This window comes from Eumetopias jubatus, unplaced genomic scaffold (genome assembly GCF_037043125.1).
Source record: "Eumetopias jubatus isolate StellerSeaLion01/CBP00866 unplaced genomic scaffold, mEumJub1_p1.0 scaffold_10, whole genome shotgun sequence".
Taxonomy (NCBI): Eukaryota; Metazoa; Chordata; class Mammalia; order Carnivora; family Otariidae; genus Eumetopias; species Eumetopias jubatus.
This window is the reverse complement of record NW_028274816.1, coordinates 105,508,409-105,532,571: the sequence shown is the minus strand read 5'-3', so window position 1 is coordinate 105,532,571 and position 24,163 is coordinate 105,508,409. Positions and strand designations below refer to the sequence as shown.

Genomic DNA, 24,163 nt, shown 5'->3' with positions numbered 1-24,163 from the left:
AAATCTTAGAAGGTACGATGATGGCTGCCAGAGGCTAGGGGGAGGAGGAATGGGGAATTTTTGTTTCATGGGTATAGAGTTTCAGTTTTACAAGATGAAAAGAGTTCTGGAGATAGATGATTGTGATGGTTGCACAACACTGGAGTGCATTTAATACTACTGAATTGTACACTTAAAAATGGTTCAGATGGGGTCGCCTGGGTGGCTCAGTTGGTTAAGCGACTGCCTTCGGCTCAGGTCATGATCCTGGAGTCCCTGGATCCAGTCCCGCATGGGGCTCCCTGCTCGGCAGGGAGTCTGCTTCTCCCTCGGACCCTCCCCCCTCTCATGTGCTCTCTCTCTCAAATAAATAAAATCTTAAAAAAAAAATGGTTCAGATGGGGGTGCCTGGATGGCTCAGTCGTTAAGCGTCTGTCTTCCACCCGGATCATGATCCCAGGGTCTGGGGATCGAGCAGCGCATTGGGCTCCTTGCTCCGCGGGAGGCCTGCTTCTCCCTCTGCCTCTGCCGCTCCCCCTGCTTGTGTTCCCTCTCTCGCTCGCTCTCTCTCTCTGTCAAATAAATAAATAAAACCTTTTAAAAAAATGGTTCAGATGGTAAATTTTTATGTTATGCATATTTTACCATCATTTTAAAAATTGGGGGAAAAATGAAACACAGAACTTCAGACAGGAGGGAAGAAAATATTTCAAAAGTGCTGTACTTCCCCCCACTCCTTAAATCACATGAGAAGCAGCTATCTACTGTACCTAAAATAGCTACTGTTTATAAGTGCTGGTATATGGCATTCCCTTCATACATTACAGTCCATCCCACAGAAATGCTGCAACTTAGGTCTTTTTTTTTTTTTTAAGATTTTATTTATTTATTTGACAGAGAGAGAGAGAGAGAGAGAGAGCACAAACAGGGAGAGCAGCAGAGGGAGAGGGAGAAGCAGACTCCCCACGGAGCGGGAAGCCTGATGTGGGGCTCGATCCCAGGACTCAGGGATCATGACCTGAGCCAAAGGCAGATAGATGCTTAACCCACTGAGCCACCCAGGCACCCCTGCAAGTTAGATCTTGAGTAATGTTTCCATGTTTCAGATTTTTATGTTGGCCAAGGCTCAGAGAGGTTAAGGAGCTTGTTTGAAGTTACACAGCAGACAAAAAGTAGAGACGGAACTGAATCCAGTTCAGCCTGATTCCAAGTCCTTGTTCCTTTTTGCAGCATCCAACTTCCTCTCTTCCCCACATTCCTTGTGATTTTAGGAACTTCATGTGAGAGACATATTTCCTGTGGGCACGAGCAGTGTGACTTCAAATGCTGTCTTGAGCAAGGTTATTATGACTGAGTTGCAATCACCCTTAGAAGGGAAAGAGACTCTGAGGCTCTGAATAATTTAAAATGCCGCCATTCTTATGGGAAGAGAAAAGAACTGAACCCATTTGATCCTAAAAAGACTTTCAAAAAAGATATTGTTATGCAGAAACTTTAGGCTTGAGAGTTTGACCTTCATCCCTGACAGAGTTCCAGAATAGATTATTAACAAGAGAGCTCTGAGTAGATTGTAGATTAGCATAAACCAGTGGTGTTCCAATACCTGAAAAGGTGACCTTTTACTCCCTTAATTCTAGAAAGGTGTAGAGCATTTATACAATGATGATTCCCTCTACTTTGAAATACCCATATAAAGAGCCAGAATTTACTAACAAACCATATGTGCTAGACCAGAAGCTGTTTTCCGATGACGTAGGTTTAAGAAAATGGTGACATTTAGCCTAGAGAAGTAAGACCTTGGGGAACATAAAGGCTGAATTTCAATACTAGAAGGATATACGAAAGAGGAATTAGGTTTACAGAACACAACTGTGTGCAACCACACACCCAGAATTAGGAGGAATTGGTGGTATTTAGATGGGAAAGCAGAATTCAGCTTAATATGAGGAATTAGGGATGGCAGCATTTCATGTGGGCAGAACTATGGTTTGGAAGTTAGAGGTAACATCAAACTTCAATTCTACCCCCTTCTTGCTGAATGCCCCTGGTCAGATTATACGACCTCTGAGGGTCTTTCTGTAAAATGCAAATGGTAATTCCCACTTCTCAGCGTTGTTTAGGATTAAATAACAGTAATCAAGGCCTTAACAGAATTCCTAGTGCTGGGGTGAACATCAATAACAGTAGCTAATATTATTAGAACTAATTTTCTCATTACAGTTATTAAAAACAAAATAGGACACTTTAGGAGGAAGTGATTAGGTGGATTTTTGCCTCTTCCTGGACACCCAACCCAAATGTCTCAGGAAGAATTGCCCTTTTCTCTGTGCTCTCACGACTCTTAGCAAAAGTATTACGATATTGTTGGGCTGGGTTTCTTTCACAGCAACTTTCCAGAGCCCTGCACAGTGCCTGGCTCAGCAAAACTGTTAGGTAAATACAGGCTCCTGCATTCTGAGGTGGAGTTCAGTAGACTGGTTGCCTTTCTTCTTTACCTCTGATTAGGAGGATATTTGAATATTCAAAATAAGGGGGGGAAAATCATATTCTGGTAGTTCTATTTTAAAAAAAAAAGATTTTATTTATTTATTTGACACAGAGAGAGCACGAGCAGGAGGAGCAGCAGAGGGAGAGGGAAAAGCAGGCTCCCATTGAGCAAGGAGCCAGATGCTGGGCTTGATCCCATGACCCTGGGATCATGACCTCATGACCAAAGCTGAAGGCAGATGCTTAACCCACTGAGCCACCCAGGCACCCCTGGTAGTTCTATTTAGTTCCTGATTATATAGAAAAAAGAAGAATAAAGGAGGGGGGGGGGGAACCCAAAACCATAAATCTGATGTGAAGAGATGAAGGAAAGGTTAATCACCCCCACTTTCCCATCAGATAGGAGAACATTTCATTAATTCACTTAATCATTTATTCAACAAATATTGCTTGACAACTGCGTGCCAGGAACTGTACTGGGCACCAGGTATAGAGTGATGAACAACACAAGGCGAAATTTCTACCCTTAACAGGAGTTTCGAGAATAGCAGATATTAACTAATGACCATAAAGTGGGGTGAATGACATGAGAGACTGAATTTCCAATATGAACAAATCTGGGGACAGCGATATAGTTGAAATCAGAACTGAACCGTTTGTCTCAAAGAATAACAAGAGTGATTTTTACCTATTTCTATGTTTTGGGAGGCTGGGTGAGGAGTGCTGATGGAGATAAGGGGGTTCTGCACTAGAGCTTCTCCCTTGGCACAGCCAATGAAAAAGGGAAACTCAGGATGCCATGACAACTACCAGGGGGACCAAACCTAGTCTAAAAGGTGAGGCAAGACCTAGAAGGGGAGGTAGGAGCCTTACACAAATCTGAGGCAGAAATTGAGGATTACGGAGATTATTGGATATTCGATAAAGCTCTGGTGAGAAACCTATTTCGATTAAAAATTTTCGAGGACGGGGCGCCTGGGTGGCTCAGTTGGTTAAGCGACTGCCTTCGGCTCAGGTCATGATCCTGGAGTCCCGGATGGAGTCCCACATCGGGCTCCCTGCTCAGCGGGGAGTCTGCTTCTCCCTCTGACCCTCTCCCCTCTCATGCTCTCTGTCTCATTCTCTCTCTCAAATAAATAAATAAATAAATCTTTAAAAAAATAAATAAATAAAATAAAAATTTTCGAGGATGTTAATTACTGTCCAGAAGTGGTTGATTTTTCGCACCAAGCATCATGAGGCTCGCTTGTAAAACCGCAGGTTCTAACTCTCTAGGCGGCAACGTTCTAAACTACACTCGCTCCGGCGCTTGCAGTTAAAAAACTAAAACTCCCTGAAACCCTCGCAAACTCCGCGTGGAGGTGCAGGACGCGCGCAGCACTTCGGGTCTTGTAGTCTGGGACGGACTCCGAGTCCCATACTGCTGTGCAGAGGGTCGTCGCGCCTGCGCGGTGCGGGCGGCGGGCTGCGCCGAGTACGAGGCTCTTTTGTTCGGCTGAGGGGAGGGCCGTTGGCTGGGGCCTGCGGTACGCCGCTTCAGTGAGGGGGTCGACTACGGCCATCGGCTTGTTGCTTTTCTGGGCGCCACTCCCCCGGCCGGCCCGACGCGACGCGCCATTAGCGCGGCACCGATTCCTCTCGGGCTCTTGGGCGCTGCTCTGAGGTGAAGAGCCTGCTAGAGGCGGGGAAGCGGGGGGGAGGCGCGCGGTGGTGGCGGCGGCAGCGGCGGCGGCGGGAGCCCTGGGTGAGGGGCCGCGCGCGCCTGTGGCGGAGGTTGGGAGCGGGGAACGCGCCCGGTCCCGCGCCCTTCCGCGCCGAGCTCTCCGCCGGGTGCAGGGGGTCCGGGCGCCGGGCGCGAGAAGGATGGAGAGGGCGGGGCGGACAGCGTACTCTGAACATGAGATAGAGGCGATTCGGGGTGGGCCGAGCCCTGGCGGGTCGCCCCTCGGGGCCTGAGTAGACCAAGACAATGTTACGTGGGTTGGGTGGGCGGCTGCCGGTTTGGGCTGGGGAGGAAACACTTTGAGTAAACTGGGAAGGGGACAGGCTGGGCAGCCTTGGTGCTGGGACATGCGTGGGGAGGGCTGACGGCTGCGAGACCCTCGCAACCTGAGAATATTGGGTCCTGCCGGGGCTGCCAGCGGAATTTCGCTCGCCGGGCTAAGGAGAAGTAACTTCGAGGAAATCGTAGAGGGGGCTGGGCAGCCCAAGGTGTGCTACTTGGGGAGGAGACCTGTTGGTTAAACAGGAGAGGGGGCTAGGAGAGGGAGGGGCAGTTCTGTGCCCGGCTTGGATCTAGAGGGGGAGGAGCTGTTAGGGTAAGTAGGGCGGAGGCCCCGAGAGTGTTTCTGTAAGGAGTGAAGGGGAAAACTGGCCGCCTTTGCTTCCTGATGGGTCCTCACACAGTGGGGAGGCTGTAAGAATAATGTGTGAAGAAAGGACAAAACAAGATTTCTTCCCTCTTCCGGATTTTCTACTATCTTCACTCTGATTCTTTCAGGGAGTTAAACAGTCCCAGTGCAGCGCTTGCTTTGGTTCACAGTCCGTAAGTTGTTATCTGGGATCGTCACTAGTCACAAAGGACAGTGAAATTGTAGAAGCGTGTAGGTGAGTTCATACTTAAGGAATTAAGTTAGTGAGAGAGACTGTGAGATGATGTGGGAAATGGGGAGACAAGGAGGAAAAGTTAGTGAGCTCGTGAGATTTATTTCTTAGGCTCTTGTGATTTTTTAGCCAGCCTTTCTTTGTTGTTGGAAAATTTGAATACAAAATGAGCAATACTTCTTCAAAGCTTCAGATGAAGGGTTTTCACGGACGGCCTTATATACAGACTTGTATTGGTTTAACTCGATTGAGGGAGTTTACAAAAAGGTCAGTTATACTGGAAACTCTGGCCTGGGGTAAGATAGCCTCCTCAGTTGTATTAAGAACCTGTCAGCAGTTTGGAATAGCTCCGAAAAGGTCCAAGGTTTTGGAATGGAAGGACGAATACAGTGGGGAAATTAGTACCTGTGTTCCTTCCTAGGTGCTTACAGACATTTGTATTGTAAGTAATATGAATGAGTGGGAAACTTGTTGGAACTGGTCACACCTTAATAAAGCTTTAGGGCAGGTTCAGGATCCTCATTCATTTCCAGTTTTCCCTTTGGTGCCATTTTTCTTCATTGACTGCTGTAACCTAAATTGTTTTTTTCATTAAAGATGTAAATAGTGTGTAGTCTGGTGCTTCTAGCTTCTTGGTTGAAAGGGACCAAGTAAGGATACCCTAGCCTTCTGCGTTTTTAAGTGCAGGATACGGATAATTTTCTAACCAGACATCTGAAAAGAAGCAACCATTAAATAGGGGCGCCTGGCTGGCTCAGTCAGAAGAGCACATGATTCTTGATCTCTGGGTCCTGAGCTCAAGCCCTACGTTGGTGTAGAGATTACTTACAAATAAATAAACTTAAAAAAATAAAAAGCAACCATTATATCTTGTGCCCATTTTAGGGACTAGGAAAATGTTTCTTTTTGAGTTCATACCATTTAAAAAGAGAATTGATGCGTTTTGTCATTTTTTTTAGTAGTTTCTTCATCAGAATCTCACCTTGTTTATATACTACCTCTGGTGATATAACAGATTGTGCATTAGACTTGATAGATTTTCATTTTTTTTAAAGATTTTATTTATTTATTTGACAGAGATAGCGGGAGCAGGAACACAAGCAGGGGGAGTGGGAGAGGGAGAAGCAGACTTCCCCCCGAGGAGGGAGCCCGTTGTGGGACTTGATCCCAGGACCCTGGGATCATGACCCGAGCTGAAGGCAGACGCTTAACGACTGAGCCATCCAGGCGCCCGATAGATTTTCATTTTGTAGGTTATTTCTCTGAAGAGTTTTTGGAACAAAATACTAATGGCTAGTATATAGTATCTCGCTGTGTCTCTCTCTGTCAAATAAATAAAATCTTTAAAAAAGAATAAAGATTTTATTTATTTGACAGCGAGGCGGGGAACACAAGCAGGGGGAGTGGGAGAGGGAGAAGCAGGCTTTCCACCGAGCAGGGAGCCCGATGCGGGGCTCGATCCCAGGACCCTGGGATCATGACCTGAGCTGAAGGCAGTCGCCTAACCAACTGAGGCACCCAGGCGCCCCTCTTTTGGATTCTTTGCATAAAGTTAAATAAATAGTGTTTCCAGGTAGTGATGTCTACTGAAAAATTGAATAGCCTTTCCAAGGTTAATTGGAGAAGTTATTCAAATATGGACAAAATTCAGATCATGTCAGTATTTGAATTGAATAACTTGTATTAAATCTTCACTGCCTTTAGCTTTTATATTTGCTGACCAAAAAGGAGCTACCTAATTTATCTGTGAAATTGTGCCTTTCTCTTTAGTAATAGCTAACACATTGAGGGCCTAACCGAACTGTGGTATTTGAGAGGTTAGTGTCAATAATCTGGTTTTGTTTTATCTTTGAATGCTTTGGTCTCTGCTTTTAACTCCAACTCAGCCATAGTTCTGGTCTAGCTTTCTAATCATTTTTATTTCCCCTTAAACTAAAAGACTTGCTTCAGGTTTATCACTGTGTCCTACTAATTCTTGCACATCCCTTTGGCCCCTCAACCCAAAGCTGTGTGTGTCGGTTTATCCACATCAGCATACTGAAAGGGGTTAGCCAAGTTTCTGGACACATCTCAGATAAAATTCTAATTGTATTAACACACCAGTTTTCTAGTCCTAGTCCTGGAATTCAAGGGCAGGTATTCCTTTAAAAATGAAACTCCTGCTTACTGGGTATGTGGCACGAATTCTTGTTTTCTACTCAGTCAAGTTTTCCATCTGGAAAGCATTTGCCTCCCAAACAGCCATAGCTAACAAACAGACTAACGGCAGTTTAGAAACATGAGTCAAGAGGACTACAAATGAAGTATATATCACACATGCCTTCACCTGCCTTTTGATGACTGGTATGTAGTTGCTAATGCTCAGCAAAGAAGTACTTCTTTCTTGTTTTCCATTTTGGGCTTGCAGATGAGATTCCTCTTACTGATCATTCTCTAAAAGACTAACAGCTTTGAACTTCTAGTCCCTGGTTTTTGGAGTCTGAGACATCCATCCTTACTGTCCATACAAGGAAGGTTCAACACGTTACACAGGGCTCCGACCTGCCTTTCATTGAGTGAGTAAAAGTAGAAACAAAATGTTTTAGGAACCACAAGGAAAAGAGAAATATTTGACTAGGCTTCATGGAAGAAGTAGCATTTAAGTTCGGTCTTGAAGGATGGCTCGGATTTTGACTGTTGGTGTTGGACAGGAACACTTCTTAATAATGAGCAAAGGCTTGCATGGAGGAAATGTGCAGGACATGTTCAGGTTATAGTTTTGACAGGAGTGTAGGTTTTGTGAGGGAGTAGAAGTATGAAATGGTTGGAACCAAAGGGTGCTAGATGTTGCACTGAGGAGTTGGTTTTTGTTTTAAGGAGGAGGGACCTCGTAGAAAATTTTTTAGCAGTTACCTACCACTTTCCTATTCAGTCTACTCCGCCCAAACTGGTTTACACACCGTCTGCCTCAGATGTGCCTCATTGCTTTTGTTCACAAAGGTTCCTTGGGCCAAATTACCCTCTTTTCAAAATGCTGTTGGAGCCTGGCTTCAATCCCAACTTTTCAAAACCTTTCCTAATCAACCTATCCATTTATTCTTCCAAGCCCCGGTAGTGCTTTTGTGGCTACTTATTCTTGCTTATGTTTCTTTTGCTAATTATTATACACTTTTTTTTTTTTTAATTTTGTTTGACAGAGACACAGCGACAGAGGGAACACAAGCAAGGGGGAGTGGGAGAGGGAGAAGCAGGCTTCCCGCTGAGCAGGGAGCCCGATGCGGGGCTCGATCCCAGGACTCCCGGGATCATGACCCGAGCTGAAGGCAGACGCTTAACGACTGAGCCACCCAGGCGCCCCTAATTATTATACATTCTTACCATTTCTCTTACTGAAATAAAGTTCAACTTGGATTGTTTTGTATGTTTTTATCTTTCAGGCCTGGCTCTGGGGCCTTTGGGAAATTTTCATAAGCCTTAGTTTTCTCATTTGTGAAATGGGTCTAATAGAGTTGCCATGAGGATTGAATGCCTTTATATACATTAAGTGGGTTTTTTTGTTTGTGAGAGAGAGGCACAAGCAGGGGGAGTGGCAGAGGCAGAGGGAGAAGCAGGCTCCCTGTTGAGCAAGGAGCCTGATGTGGGACTCGATCCCAGGACCCCGGGATCATGACCTGAGCCGAAGGCAGATGCTTAACCAACTGAGCCACCCAGGTGTCCCTATATACATTAAGTTTTAAGTGTTCAGTAAGTTTTAGTTATTATTATGTTGCTGTTACTTACCATTAAGGGATTCTCAAAAGCATGTGCTCCCTGTGTGGCTGTATATCCTGCCGGCCTGAACAAACAGCTCCATTTGTCTGGGTGTGAGAGGGTCCCTTCAATGTGGAACCGTCAGTGCTTTCGCCAGTGACTTGGTCACCCTATATGCCACCCAGGATTTTAGTAAATGCTTATTGATTTTATTTGGTTTTAAATAGATAGTATTAAACGCTGGAGGAGCTGTAGTTAAAAACTTTGATGGTCATTAATGCCTAGGTCTTTTTTTTTTTTTTTTTATTCATTTGAGAGACAGAGATAGAGCATGAGCAGAGGCAGAGGGAGAAGCAGACTCCCCGCTGAGCCAGGAGCCCGATGTGAGGCCCGATGTGGGGCTCAATCCCAAGACCCTGGGATCATGACCTGAGCCTAAGGCAGACGCTTAACCATCTGAGCCACCCAGGCGCCCCAATGCCTAGGTCTTTAAGCTAGAGGCAAAAGAGGCAGAAGGAAAATAAGGAATGGAAAAAGGAGCTAGATGAAAGAAGGAGTGATGTGGGGAGTGATATGCACAATAATTATCATCTGGTCCTTACTGGCCATTCCTTCAGTCTCGTTATTTCTACCTGGTCACATTTCTGTTCCTCAGATAAAGCAAGCTCTTCTCACTTTAGGACTTTGAACCAACTATTCCCTCAGCTTGGTGTGTGTTTCTGATTTTTGCCAAGTTGTCTTGTCATTGGGGTTCTGTTTAAATATTACTTAATCTAAAGATACTTTCTTTTTTTTTTTTAAGATTTTATTTATTTATTTGAGAGAGAGAGAATGAGAGATAGAGAGCATGAGAGGGAAGAGGGTCAGAGGGAGAAGCAGACTCCCTGCTGAGCAGGGAGCCCGATGTGGGACTCGATCCCGGGACTCCAGGATCTTGACCTGAGCCGAAGGCAGTCGCTTAACTAACTGATCCACCCAGGAGCTCTAAAGATACTTTCTTTATAGCATTTATCACTACTACCTTCTTGCTTATTGTCTGCCCTGCTCTGCCTGCACATGCATGCGTGCACATACTCCCACTCATGCTCAGCTTGTCCACATTAGAATATAAATTCTAAGAGACCAGGGATTTTTGTCTCTCCTGCTCGCCCCCTTTGTCTAGCACCTTACACATAATAGGTATCCAATAGATAATTGCTGAATGATGAATACTGTAGGAGGGTGTTCATAGGAAGAATTAATAACTTAACCTAGTCTGGGGCCTCAGGGAGGCTCTGACCCTGACATTTTAGGTAAGGGAATCAGTGAAGTGAAAGATTGGGTCAAAGATCAAGGTAATTGTGATTGATAGGTTAGGTGTAGTGGTCTTCAGCTCAGATGCTCACAGATAATGATTTGAAAAGATCTGCATTTTAAGTGAGTGGCTAGTATTGAGAATGCTTCGGGTTAGGAGTTACCCAGTCAAGAGATGATGTTAGCTTGCAATAGGATGGAAGTAGTAGGCCTAAAAAAATGTAGGAATTGAAAGATATTTACCAAAAAAAAAAAGAAATTTAAGATACAAACTCAATAGGATTTAGTAAGAGGCTAGATCCGGAGGATAAGTGGGGAGAAATCAAGGATGGCTGTCACTTTTGTCGTGAGCTCAGTAAACACACTATGAATTCTTAGACGACTGTTCATTTAATTGGCTTTTTAAAAAAGTTAATGTGTAAAAGCTGAGCCTGAAATCATAACTTCTGGAGTTTGTTAAGAGCTTTACTGGTTGCATCATCAAAACTGATTTTTGGTATTTATACTGATTTTCAGAAATCTTAACGTTCTTTTCACAAATCAAATGGTTGAGATTTTCCATTGTATTCAGGGTTTACTTCCTTTCTCACCCGTCTTACCTTTCTTGTAGGAAGGTAATATTCCTTTTGCCAGTTACTACAAGAGTGGTGTTACTTTCTTTTCTTTTTTTTTTTAAGATTTTATTTATTTATTTGAGAGAGAGAGAGCACGAGAGGGGGGAGGGTCAGAGGGAGAAGCAGGCTCCCCGCTGGGCAGGGAGCCCGATGTGGGACTCGATCCCGGGACTCCAGGATCATGACCTGAGCCGAAGGCAGTCGCTTAACCACCTGAGCCACCCGGGCGCCCGTGTTACTTTATTTTCCTGTGTGGGCCAGATAAAAGGAAGAGCACAAGAAATTTTCTACACTTTAGGTATATGAAGTGTGATTTTTCAGTTTCTGGCAGCTCTTCTGTCTGGTCGTCTAGAAATGAGATCTTGGTTTCTCTGTTTCATAATTATTGGTTCCTTCATGACAGCCAGACCTGGGTCCTTCTTGAGTGTGTTTTGGAGCTGCTCTCTGGTTTTAAAAACTTAGCCATGAATTTCAACCATACACAACAGGATGGAAGTGCTGTTTTCTTACTGAGTTCTTAATGCATTGGGTTTCAGAAAGCTATCTTTAAGCTTAAAGCAGTAAATAATCTAATGAAATAGGACATATTTGCAAATGCATAAATAGATAATACCAGAAGGTCATAAAAGCTCACCTCAGGAACCTCATGAGGGTTGTTACATGTTTGGTTTTTTTTTTTTTTACTTATTAGGAAATCGAGTTATTTAATAAATATATATAACTGCCTATAGGCATAAAGTTGTTTTGAGAGGTAGGGACAGGAAAGATAACCATCTTGACCTCATACTAGCTTTCTTCTGGTGAGAGGAACTATGAGGATCCTTCAAGCAGTGCTCTTCCAATTTTATTGCTCTTGCAGAAAGGGTCTAGATTGAATAATGCTGAATGTGATATAGAGAAGGTTTTGTTTTCAAGAGCATCAGTTTATTGCTCCAACCTTATTCTCAATTCTATGAAGAAAGTAAAATGTTCACCTGCCTTTTAGCTGACTCTAAGAATTGATTTATGTCTGTAATTGTGTCATTTCACCTGAGGAATGTAGTTTCTGCCAGTCCTCTTACAGCAATGGCTTTTATCCAAGGATATGCATTAAATCACCTAAGGAGCTTTTAATTTTATATTATTTATTTATTTTTAAGCAAACTGTATGCCCAGCGTGGCGCTCAAACTCATGACCCTAATATCAAGAGTCACACAGATCACCTAAGAAGCTTTTAAAGATGCAGATGCCATGGTCAAAGCAACATTGTTTGTAATAATAGAAAATTGGAAACAACCCAAATTTTCATCACTAGGTGATGGTTAGAGTATGGTGTGTCCTTACATTATGGAATACTGTGCAGCTTGTTATGAATGGAGATCTATATGGAACAGTGTGAAAGATGCACTACGTTCTATAAAAAGCAAGTTGTAGAACCATAATAATCTATTTTCACTTAATGTATATCTGTGTTTATAAAAGAATGAGAACAGGCTTTGGCAGGTTTTGGGCCAAGGAACTTTGATTTCCTACAAAAAATATTTTTGTAATTGAATATGAATACATGTATTATATTACAGATAGAAAAACAGTATTTCTTTTTTTAAGATTTTATTTATTTGATAGATCGTGAGAGCAGGAATGACAAGCAGGGGGAGTGGGAGAGGGAGAAGCAGGCTTCCCGCCGAGCAAGGAGCCCGATGCGGGGCTCGATCCCAGGACCCTGGGATCATGACCCGAGCCGAAGGCAGACGCTTAACGGCTGAGCCACCCAGATGCCCCGAGAAACAGTATTTCTTAAAAATAATGCACACCCTACTTTCTATGTCATTGGATCTGGTTGTCTATAAACTTCATGGGTGGTTCTGATTCTGCTGTAGGTGAAAGCTCTCTCCTCAAGGTCTGCTTTCCTGTGAATTCTTTCTTAGTAAAGATGGTCACCTCACCAGACCAACATTCTGAATGCTCTTTAGCATTTAGCTCAAAGCCCTACTGCTTTGGTTTCAGAGGCCTGTGATTGTTACCTGTCCTGACATCTGGAATTTGATCTTTCAGGCTGGCAAGAAGTAAGTACCAGCTCCTCAAAAACAAAACAAAATGCCTTATCTTGTATCTGATACTTACCGCCTTTTGCTTTCAAGTAGCATTGTTCCTCTCTATTTTCTAGCTTCTTACCTCCTGGTAGAGGGTGTAGAGGGAGAATCAGAACAGTGCTTTTTTTTTTTTCCCCTCTTGAAAGTGCTATGAGTTTGTGACTCTTGCTTCAGATTTACACCATCCCTGGATTCATTGGGACACTCTAGATGAATTTTGGTTTCTTAAAATTGGCATTTTCTTAGTACTCTCTCCAGCCTACTTGGTGTAGGTACTTCACAATTTCCGCACCGTCTATCATGTGTCAATTTAAGACTCCAAAGGCTTGCTGGGGCACTGACAACCAAGGCTTTGTTACTGCCTGCTGATTTAATTAACAGTGAATACCTTTGTATTCCAGTAACCAATTAAGAATCATTGTTTTTTTAATAGCCATACCTTACAAGGTCTTTTCTGAAAGAAAATCATTATCAGTCACTTCTTATTTACTGATGACAAATTGTAGGGAGGATCCATTTAAAGAAATCTCTGTCCTGGGGCGCCTGGGTGGCTCAGTTGGTTAGGCGTCTGCCTTCAGCTCGAGTCGTGATCCCCCGGGGTCCTGGGATCGAGCCCCTGCATCAGCGGGGAATCTGCTTCTCCCTCTTACTCTGTCCCTCCCCCTGCTCATGCTCTCTCTCTCAAATAAATAAAATACTAAAAAAAAAAAAAAAGAAGAAGAAGGAAGGAAGAAATCTCTGTCCTGTTCTTATACAGGTTGAAGGGAAGTCTCCCTCCAGGTGTGTGGCTAGCTCCTGGTTCCGTGTGTGCAGCAGGGCTCCTAGCTCTGCCTTGCTGGGCGTCCTTACTGAGGACATTACATTTCGAGGATCGAATGAGGTAGCGCTTTGTAAACTAAATTTCAATAGAAGTGTATTTTTCTAGGCAGCTTAAAATGTGGCAGACCCAGTAAATTTGTTTGTTTATTTTGAGCCCAACGTGGGGCTCAAACTCAAAATCCCAAGATTAAGAGTCACATGCTTTACCAACTGAGCCAGCCAGGTGCCCCCGCCAGTAATTATTTAGATAAAAGTTATAGCAGCTTAGGTTAACTCTAGTTTTTTTTGTCTGCAACATCGGGATAAGCCGTGAGGAGACTTGTCTAAAACTAAGATTTCTGAGTTCACCCTTACGTACACCTCTTGTGTTGTTCTGTCATAAATTTTGACTCTTTGTTCAATGATTATGGCACTTGTGGTGCCAGGATGCTTAGGGGGAAATGGCAAATTGTGTTGATGAAAGGCATTTTTTCCGTTGTGCTACTACACTGATTTGAGTTACCTTGAGATTTCCTTGCCAAGCAATTCCAATTGAGAGTTGTCCTTCTGGATATCCCTGCTAGTGTTTGGAGGCTGCCATATTCAGGGAAAGAGGATTTCTCTTGAAATAATCCATTTGGGGGGGCGCCTAGGTGGCTCAGTTGGTTGGGTGTCTGCCTTTGGCTCAGGTCATGAGTCGGGATTCTGCTTCTCCCTCTGCCTCTGCTTCTCCCTCTACTCCTCCCCTACTCATGCGCTCTCTCTCTCTCTCTCTCTCTCTCTCTCTCAAAAAAGTAAATAAAAACTTAAAAAAAAATCATACAGAAACTGAGAATCGGCACTTTGTAATATTTAAGGGGGTTCTTGGCTCATCTGAAGGTGCTGGATTCTATAGAAAGAGTGGGTTGCATATTTAATTTACTTCACTGATTTTGACAACCAGCTTATTCAGGACCCTAGAGAACTACCTATAAAAAAGGGGAAAACAAGTTGGGAAGCCTGGCTGAGAATCTCCAATATAAAGAATCCGGTACCTGAGGTAGATGCTGGGATGAGCCAGATAAGCAAGCCCAGAGAGAAGCAGGAGTCTGTTTTCTACATTCTTCACTTTTTAGAGTTGCTCTTAAGACAATGAGTTAAATGAGTAAAGAAAATCAAGAGGTCTCACTTTAGATTCCCCATTTAGGGGGGTTTCTTTACTTAACCTAAAGGATATATTCTTTGTCCCTTGACTCTTCCTCCTGGGGACCAGGTTAATGATACAAGGAGAGGAGGCCTGCTAGAGTAGGCCCTGTAGGATAGCTAGAGACAAACCAGAAGCTGTCCTGACCCCTTTGGTTCATAGTAGCGGGATAGGATGGGCAGTGTTCAGTGCTGCTGCTTTTTGTGAGAAAGACAAATACAGCTCTTAATGTAGATAACACAGGGCCTTGAATAGCTCTGAATTTTGAAGCCATAATGATAGAATGCCTTTCCTCTACTTTCTTAAATTTAATTACTTGGTAGAGGGGTTATTAGGGGACAGTTACTGTTTTTGGATTGTCTGTAACCCATTGTTTTCCTTCCACCTATTGAGAAAGGGAGTATCTTCCAATTTCTAAGTCCAAATTAATGTATGGAGAGTTGTGGTACCCTTTGTTATCTGAGGTGATTGTCAATTTATTTTTCTCCACACGTTAACCAAAGACTGAGGATGAATCCTGCTTACTTCTTCAACTCATAGTAGAGGGAAGCAAAGAATAGGACTTGTTCTTGGGAGGAAGCACAACTGTACTTATCCAAAAGGAAAACTAAATTTTTCTTTCCTCATAAAATAATACTTGTAATATGGCAGTTAGAATTCTGGAAACATGAAATTATCTCCCTCCACAAAGAAGCACACAGAGCCTCTGAATCAGAGGCATAGTGAAGCTAGCCAAGAATTAGCCAGATTATATTCAATCCCCTGGTTAGTCTGATCAGTAAAAGATAGAAGGGAAGACTCGTGTGGCATTTTCTCTAAAAAACAGAGAGGTTGGGGAGGGAAGGAAAGCAAAGCAGATTCTTCAGTATGAAAGTGGAGAGGAAGAGTGTTGAAAAGATGCCTCTTATCTGAGAACTGTTCTGAATCCTTCTGTGGACAGGGGCCTTGCATGTTGCCTTAGACTACACTAAAAGCACTCCAGAAAACATTGTTTTGTGCCACTCTGCAAAAGTTCAGAATACCTGGGGCACCTGGGTGGCTCAGTCAGTTAAGCCTCTGCTCAGGTCATGATCCCAGGTGGGATTAACCCCACATCGGGCTCTCTGCTCAGCAGGGAGCCTGCTTCTCCCTCGCCCTCTGCCTGCCACTTCCGCTCTTGTGCGCTCTCTTTCTCTGTCAAATAAATAAAGTATTTATTTAAAGATTTTATTAATTTATTTGACAGAGACAGCAAGAGAGGGAACACAAGCAGGGGGAATGGGAGAGGGAGGAGCAGGCTTCCTCCTGAGCACGGGGCCTGATTCGGGGCTCGATCCTAGGACCCTGGGATCATGACCTGAGCTGAAGGCCAGCGCTTTACCAACTGAGCCACCCAGGTGCCCCATAAATAAAATCTTAAAGTTCAGAATACCTTTAAGTAAAAGTGGTGTTTGCTTTTTTCTTTTCAGACATTAAGCATCAGAAAAGCAAGAACCATGTCTTAATTCTCTTGAATATCCAGTATCCAGCAGTGTCTAGATTTTCTAGTATAGTTAAACAAATGTTTCAGTAAGTAAGCATTGCTCATGTATGCGGACATGGGAATATCTCAGGGTATAAACCAAAGCTGCTTGTGGATAATTTAACTGATTCATATGATGATCTTGACTTTTATGAAAATTTGTTATATTTCATATGGTCTGTAGATGGACTTTTTTTTGAAATTTTATTTTTTTCTAAAGATTTTATTTATTTATTTGAGAGAGAAAGAATGAGACAGAGAGCATGAAAGGGGGAAGGTCAGAGGAAGAAGCAGACTCCCTGCTGAGCAGGGAGCCCGATGTGGGACTCCATCCCAGGGTCCTGGGATCATGACCTGAGCAGAAGGCAGTTGCTTAACCAACTGAGCCACCCAGGCATCCTGTAGATGGACTTTTTTAAAAAAATATTTTGTACATGCCCATATTAAAGTATGTTTAGAAGAATTTCTACTTAGGCTAAGTAAGACTCCCTTTCTCAAGGATGCTAGGAACAACCAGTTTAACCCCAAATCAGCATTGCTTTGAATTTCAGACATGGTAGTAACTACTTTCTTGGCTTGGATTATCTGCTATACTCTTGATTCTTTGTATCTCATTGTGGGCAACTGTGATCCATCAATTAGATTTTTGGCCAGGTTTGTAGCTCATTTTGTTGTATTGATATCTTAGGGCGCCACCTACTGACACAAATTGGTAAGCAAATGGCTTTAAGCCTACCAACAGTTGTTTTATTTGAAGGATTAAAAATAAATTCATAGGGAACTAGAATTTAAGCACTAGGAGTCACCCGGCCTGGAGATGTATTTTACAAAAGAATAAACTCAGGTTCTATAACTGTAATAACAATCTCTTTTTTTTTTCCCCTATCATTTTCCAGATTGTTGCGTTGTCCCAGTTTAGAGGATTTTGTAGTCATTCTGGCATTTTTATGAGTCTTTTCTCCACCTCAGAAATAAACTAAGTAGAGTAAGAAACTAACAAGAAACTTTCAAATTGTAAATCATTGCTGGCATTCAGAAAACGCTGCATAAAAAACCTTAAGGAGACTCAGGAGAGGTGTTTTAACAATGCAAAGAAATGGGGAAAAATTAAGCCAGATGTTTGATAAATAGGACAAGCTACTTCACACTGTAAAAGTTGAAGTCCAGTAATACGGAAGTATGGATCAGAGGGTTATATGTATATAAGTCTGATGTGTACATTATTTTTAGGAGCCTTGCTTTCAATTTAATTTTTTTTTTTAAAGATCTATTTATTTTAGAGAGAGAGCATGAGCAGGGGGAAGGGCAGAGGGAGAGAGAGGAGACTCCCCGCTGATTGGAGATCATGACCTGAGCTGAAAACAAGAGTTGGATGCTTAACCAACTGAGCCACCCAGGTGCCCCCAATTTAATTAATATTTTAGATACCATGCTCTATATTAAAGGGGTATTGGGAACATAATAACTTAGAAAGAATAGGGATGCCTGGGTGGCTCAGTTGGTTAGGCATCTGCCTTTAGCTCAGGTCATAATCCCAGGGCCCTGGGATCAAGTCCCGCATTGGGCTCCTTGCTCAGTGGGGAGCCTGCTTCTCCCTCTGCCTGCCACTCCCCCTGCTTGTTCTCTCTCACAAATAAGTGAAATCTTAAAAAACAAAAACAAACAAAAAACTTAGAATAGGTATAAAAGTTTTAAGTGGATATGCAAGAATAAAGTTTTGCTATGAGATTGGTTGGGGCTGTTTATGCACTAACTTTCTAGCTGAATATATCAGAAAACTTTATTTTATACTGAAGCTGCATAGGCAGAACACAATATAAGCAGCATACGCTATTAAAGTCAGTGAAGTCCCTGGATTTCTAACCGTCCACATACTCACCTAACCAAGAAAAGTGTGCCCTAACGCCCTTTTTATTTTATCACTTTAGCAGCGTCACCCTTTAGACCAGAAAGCTGGCGGGCACTATGGGGAAGAAACAAAACAAGAAGAAAGTGGAGGAGGTGCTAGAAGAGGAGGAAGAGGAATATGTGGTGGAAAAAGTTCTTGACCGTCGAGTGGTAAAGGGCAAAGTCGAGTACCTCCTAAAGTGGAAGGGGTTCTCAGAGTAAGTTTCATTAACCTGGGTAAATCCATTCATTTAGTCACTGACTATTTCTCAGGAGTCTAGTAATGTGCAAGGCCTAGGGTGCTCTGTTGGGGAGTGTGACCCAGGCCTGGCCTTCATGGCTTATAGTCTAATTAGGAAAACTGTCTACATGTACAAAGTGCTATAATGCAAGACAGTGATTTCTGAGAAGCAGTTTTATGTGCAGCTTTAGACTGATTCAAGTATGCAAAGAGAGTAATTTTCCTTTGAAGAAGGCAAGTTTCTAAGCTTTCAATTTGTATTAAAAAGTCCCCTACCTCCCCTCACCCCCAAGAAATTTCAGCATTACCAAGTTCTTGGTCTTGGACACAATCTGGTTACTCATTATCATTAACTCCTCTTTTCCAAGGACACCAGCTCTCGTCATCCTGTGCGTCTCCTTAGTATGAGTGTGCTAACTTTGAATGGGAAGTGTGACTCACTGTGCCCTCTGGTTTCAGTGAGGATAACACGTGGGAGCCAGAAGAGAACCTGGATTGCCCTGATCTCATTGCCGAATTTCTACAGTCACAGAAAACCGCACATGAGACAGATAAATCAGAGGGAGGCAAACGCAAAGCTGACTCTGATTCTGAAGATAAGGGAGAAGAGAGCAAACCAAAGAAGAAGAAAGAAGAGGTGAGGGGAGAATTTTTACTAGCCCAGAGTTCCTACTGCTGTCAAAGAAGCTGAAAGCCCTTTTAATTTTTAGATTTAAGGACTTTTATTCAGCTGCTTCTTGGACCTCAGCAGCCATCTCTCATTCCTTCTGGAATCTTGGGCTAATGCTTACAAAGTGTTAGGGGGTTCACTCTGGTCAAGCCACATAATCTATACTTATTTTATCTGAGGTTCAAAAATAGTAAGTGCCAGTAAATTCATTCTTGTAGGTAGTTTTCAGTGTTGTAATCATTATAGGTGTGAGATAGCTATGTTCATCTATTCAGTACCTTAAAGTAAGTTATCTTCTGAGGGTGAAGAAACAGCTGTGAAAATTTATTTTGCTTGAGATGTATGTCCCTTTTTACATATGGGGAAACCTCAAGACCTTGATGGAAGAATCACTCAAGGATGCAAAAAGGCCTGTGACTTGGAGCCAAGGTATTGGTGAAATATTGACAAAGAGTGTGATTATATTAATCAGAGAAGCAGGAGTGACTCCAGTCTGGATAATAGCCCCATATAATTAAAGTTGTTCCATCCATCTGGTTTTTACAGTCAGAAAAGCCACGAGGCTTTGCCCGGGGTTTGGAGCCAGAGCGGATTATTGGAGCTACAGACTCCAGTGGAGAACTCATGTTCCTGATGAAATGGTGAGTCTGCCAGTGGCTCTGTGTGGTGGTTTTTTTCTTCTCCCCATCTGTTCCATGCCAGAGGAAAAGAGCTGGACCTTCGAAATTCCAGTCGCCCAAGTGTGAAATCTTTAAGATGGCATAGTCCTTCGATAGTGACCCTCGGCCTGACTGCCAACCTGGACTCATGAGTTACAGGTAGGGGCCCTTAGGATTCTCAGATCTTTGCCCGGTTTTTTAGGAGATGGGAGAAAATCCAGAACAGAAGATACGGGAAGGATCACATTTCACTTATGTAAATGAAGGGGGAGAATGAAATGTGATTGAATCACCCTCCCCTTGTACTACCTCCTTAATAAAGATCGGGCTGGCCCCAGGATCAGAAGTTCTGTTAACTTCTCAGGGTTAGTTAAGAATTTCTGTAGCTCTTTGTCCTTGGTTGTTAGATCCTTTCTACTTTGTGCAGATTCTGTAATTCCAGGATCAGCCAGTAGGGGTCAGCAAGTCCTCTTTACTACACTGAGCATAGAGCAAGGCTATTTTTTTTTCATTAGAAGTATAGCAATGGTAGTAATACTCCACGTAACAGCTTAATGAAAACACTTGTCTTGAGAGTTACAAGAACTGTAACCCCAAATTCTCTAAAATTTCCCTGTTCTCTGTCCAAAAGGAAGGCTTTCTTTCCTTTTTCTTGGTTGTTGAAAAATACTTGAGCTTCCCCCCTCCCATAGGATCATTTGATTCTAAACTTTTGCCAATTAAGGCATCATTCTAAGGATTTTGTCCTTTTGTCAGTCTAGAACCTTCTCTGAAACTCCCATCTACACTAATTCCTCTGGTTTAGAAGGTGGCCAGAGAGGCCTAATTTTGACACTACTGAAAGCCTATGTCACAGGTGAAACTGTTTTCTTATTTTGCATTCCCTAGATGTTCACTGAATCTGAACTTTTAGCTGATTTATTGCAGCCTATAGGAGAAACGTTCATTTTTAAGGTGTGCATCTGGGGGAAAAGGATTGATAAGCAGGGGTTATAGTCCAACTAGAATGTATTTTCTCTGCCTGCATGTGACCAGTCTGAGTTACAGTACTGTCTCCATATTGTTTAAGATTACACTCCTTTGGTTGAATTACTGCTATTTGTAAAGATATGTAAAGAATGTAAATCTACAGGTTAAGATAAAAAGATTGGATGTTGATTATAAAACCAAGTTCATTTTAAGGTGATTTTCCTGGAGAGTTGAGATGCTTGTCTATTTCCAAAATAGCAAATATTTCTTTGCTCTGAAATGACTGAATGAACTTCCCTCAGAAAGTGTTGTTTTTATTGTCAACAAGGGCAGCCTGCTTCAGGCTCCCGTACTATCATACTCCTTTTCCCCTCCCATTTTCTTCAGTCCATTGTTCAAAAACCTACCTTACCAGCTTAGTCAACCCTGGTTCTTTGGGCTCTCTGGCTTTGGTTTTATCTGTTGCTGAGTTCTAGAAGTTTTGGGTGGTGCCTCATCAGAGATCCCATCGTATAACTGCTACCTACCCTAATGCTGCTGCTCCCATCTAGGAGATTCCCAGTGGCCTTACTCCTAAGTCCCTTGTAAAAATGTATGTGATTTTCAAATTTTGAGACCATTTTAAAAATCCAGAAAAATACAGAAAATTATGTAACAGTCCCTTATTTTCTACTTCCCAGTGTTGAAGCACCATTTCAAAGCACCTGGGAGTTGTGGAATATCTGTGTGAGCATGGCATTTGGTAATGTTAAACAGTGTAATTATGAGTCAATGAGAACGTGTCCACCTGTGTTGGCTAGAGCCAGTGGTATTAAATCTTAGTATTGGTATTAAATCTTACTATCCAACTTGATACTAAATTCTGTTACAAAGCTGAGATCTCTCCATGGGCTTTTGGTAGCTGGGATATGGCTTTTGGAAGAGTGTGGAAGCCTCTTTTCTGCCCTTTAAGAATCTGAGAGTCATGTGTTTTTTTTTTCCTGACCTTGCCCGGAGGTTCAGATGTGATAGATTGAGTTAAGTGACTTAGCTTTTAACAAAGATACCCAGAGAGGATTTTCAACAGAAGATCTCTGAGGATGTCACTTGACAAAATGCTGCTTGGGCCATGTTATCACCCTTCCTTAGGCTACTCTTCTGGAATTGTAAAGCCCTATCCCTTGTGTCATCCAAGTTAGGAGACACCAGCACCTCGTCTCAAGGTCTCTCTGCTTTGTTCTGCAGGAAAAATTCTGATGAGGCTGACCTAGTCCCTGCCAAGGAAGCCAATGTCAAGTGCCCACAGGTGGTCATATCCTTCTATGAGGAAAGGCTGACGTGGCATTCTTACCCCTCGGAGGATGATGACAAAAAAGATGACAAGAATTAACTCTCCTGAGTACCTGCCCCTGTCACATCTGACTGTGGGTTTCGAGTGGGGAGGGAAGGAGTTCTACTTGTCTTGACACCATAGAGGTGGCTTGAGAAGATGTTCTTTGAAGAGTCAGTATCGTTTCTGTGCCCTACAGCAGCCCAAGTGCTTTAAAGCCTTTCCATGCTGTGTAGTTGGCACACCCATCCCAGTGGAGGGGAAGGAAGAGAAGTGTTGCAAGGCCGCCCATTCTGTACTTTGCTGAGACGGGCAAAGGGCCTTCCATGAAGGACAGAACTTGCAGAATGGGTGTGTGGGAGAGCAAAAGATACTGTAGATCTTCAAAGCGCATCTCCACAACCCACAGCCTTCTTCCCAATAGTGTTAACTCTGCATTTTTACAGCGTAGCATGTGTGTAGTTTTTGGCTATTACTGGTGTATCATTTGGGGGTGGGAGGGTTGGGGGTGGGAAGGAAAAGAGATGGGTAGGATCATTTTTGTTAAAATTTGGGGCCTGATTGGGGAAATGGTGAAACAATGGAAAGAACAAACTTGTGGTGATTCGGTTCTATGTCCAGAATATTTTATCTTTTCAAAAAAATGTCATTGGCAACCTAAATGAGGACTGTGAGAGACTGTTTAAAAGCTGTGAATGCCCGAAACTTAAAAGCCAAGGTGTTCCCTGCCTGAGCTTAATGCTGTTCCCAACAAAGGACTAAGCCAGTTAATGTTACCAAAGCTGCCATTTTGGGTATGGAAACTGGTTGAAGAGGAAAAGTCTTATTGGAGTGTATACATAGGCAGATTGTTCTGTCTTAGAGGTGCTAATTCTTGAAATTGTTAAGAAGACCCTTTCTTTTCCAGTTATGAAGTTTTAACATCAGCTTGTCCATCCACGCCACTGGCTGAGGTATTTGGGGAGGGGAAGAGGGTAGAATAGAAAGTGGGAGAATAGAGAAAGAAAAGTCCCTGCTCTTAGGGTGGAAAACTCTTGAAGCCTGTTATTTGAACTTTGAACTCTGAAATCAATCATAGGTGGCAGGGTTCATCACTGACAGCACAAGTTCACTGAATCACTTCAAGAGTGGAAGGATTTCAAAAGCCCTGGTCTCAGGAGAAGATTTAACTTTCATACTGGGGCAGTGGTTCACTTTAAAACACAAAGCAAAATAAAACTTTTTTTTAATCCTAAGAATTAACTAATACCCAAAATGCTGTCTTGAATCATGAGATCCATCAGTTCTTGACATCGTCTAGACCTGCATTCTAGAACTCCATGGTAAAATCTTTTTAGGCATGTGTTAGGTTTCTGTGGAAACTTTGTTTAAATGTAAACTTCATACCACATTGTCAGTTTTTGTCTTAATAAAACTATAGATTTATAATCTTTGATTTCTGTCTTGATTAAGCATTACCAAAAACCCTCCCTGCCTTTCATTACCTTATAGGTTCAGCCCAAAAGGAAACAGCTTCCACAGTTTGATGGCTTAATTTCTTGAACACTGTAGGCTTGAAAATCTAATGTCTGGCCTGAATCTTTGAGTGGTTTCATCATTATTTATTTAGTAAATATTTATTGAACATTTATAATTACTCCAGAGATTGTAAAGCTTGTCACATCATTCTGTCTTCATACTGCTCAAAGTTTATTTAGCACTCTGACCTGCTTGCATTTTCAGACTACGATATGTTTGGAAACATGGGTTTTTGAGTTAGGTTTAGTTCGTGGCTCACATTTTTTTTTTTTTTTTAAGATTTTATTTATTCCTTTGACAGAGAGAGACACAGCCAGAGAGGGAACACAAGCAGGGGGAGTGGGAAAGGGAACACAAGCAGGGGGAGTGGGAGAGGGAGAAGCAGTCTTCCCGCAGAGCAGGAAGACCGACACGGGGCTCGATCCCAGGACCCTGGGACCATGACCTGAGCAGAAGGTAGACGCTTAACTACTGAGCCACCCAGGTGCCTCTTGGCTCATGTAGTTTGTAGACTTGTGTCACCTTAGCTAAATAGTCAACTCTAAAATTTTCAGGAATTGGCCTCGTGTTTGATCACTGAATTAAAATGTTACCTGCTTTCTTAACGTCATTTTCTGCCTATAATTCGAGAGCCAAAATGGAACTAAGT

At 42.7% G+C, this 24,163-nt stretch overlaps 1 protein-coding gene across 3 annotated transcripts; it reads left to right on the top strand.

Moving 5' to 3' along the window:
- The first annotated feature begins 3,927 nt into the window (after positions 1 to 3,927).
- Positions 3,928 to 23,424, top strand: CBX1 (chromobox 1). 3 transcript variants are annotated; one of them, XM_028089934.2, is made up of 6 exons: positions 3,928 to 4,129; positions 12,694 to 12,752; positions 18,190 to 18,366; positions 18,849 to 19,026; positions 19,606 to 19,700; positions 21,912 to 23,424. In XM_028089934.2, exons 3-6 carry the CDS (start codon positions 18,227 to 18,229, stop codon positions 22,054 to 22,056), a joined length of 558 nt encoding a protein of 185 aa, XP_027945735.1. In that variant the 5' UTR covers positions 3,928 to 4,129; positions 12,694 to 12,752; positions 18,190 to 18,226; the 3' UTR covers positions 22,057 to 23,424. The 3 variants fall into 3 exon arrangements, with proteins under 3 accessions (XP_027945735.1, XP_027945736.1, XP_027945734.1); XM_028089935.2 differs by lacking the exon at positions 12,694 to 12,752 and adding an exon at positions 21,368 to 21,429 and having other exon boundaries at positions 21,912 to 21,978; XM_028089933.2 differs by lacking the exon at positions 12,694 to 12,752.
- The last annotated feature ends 739 nt before the right edge of the window (positions 23,425 to 24,163 follow it).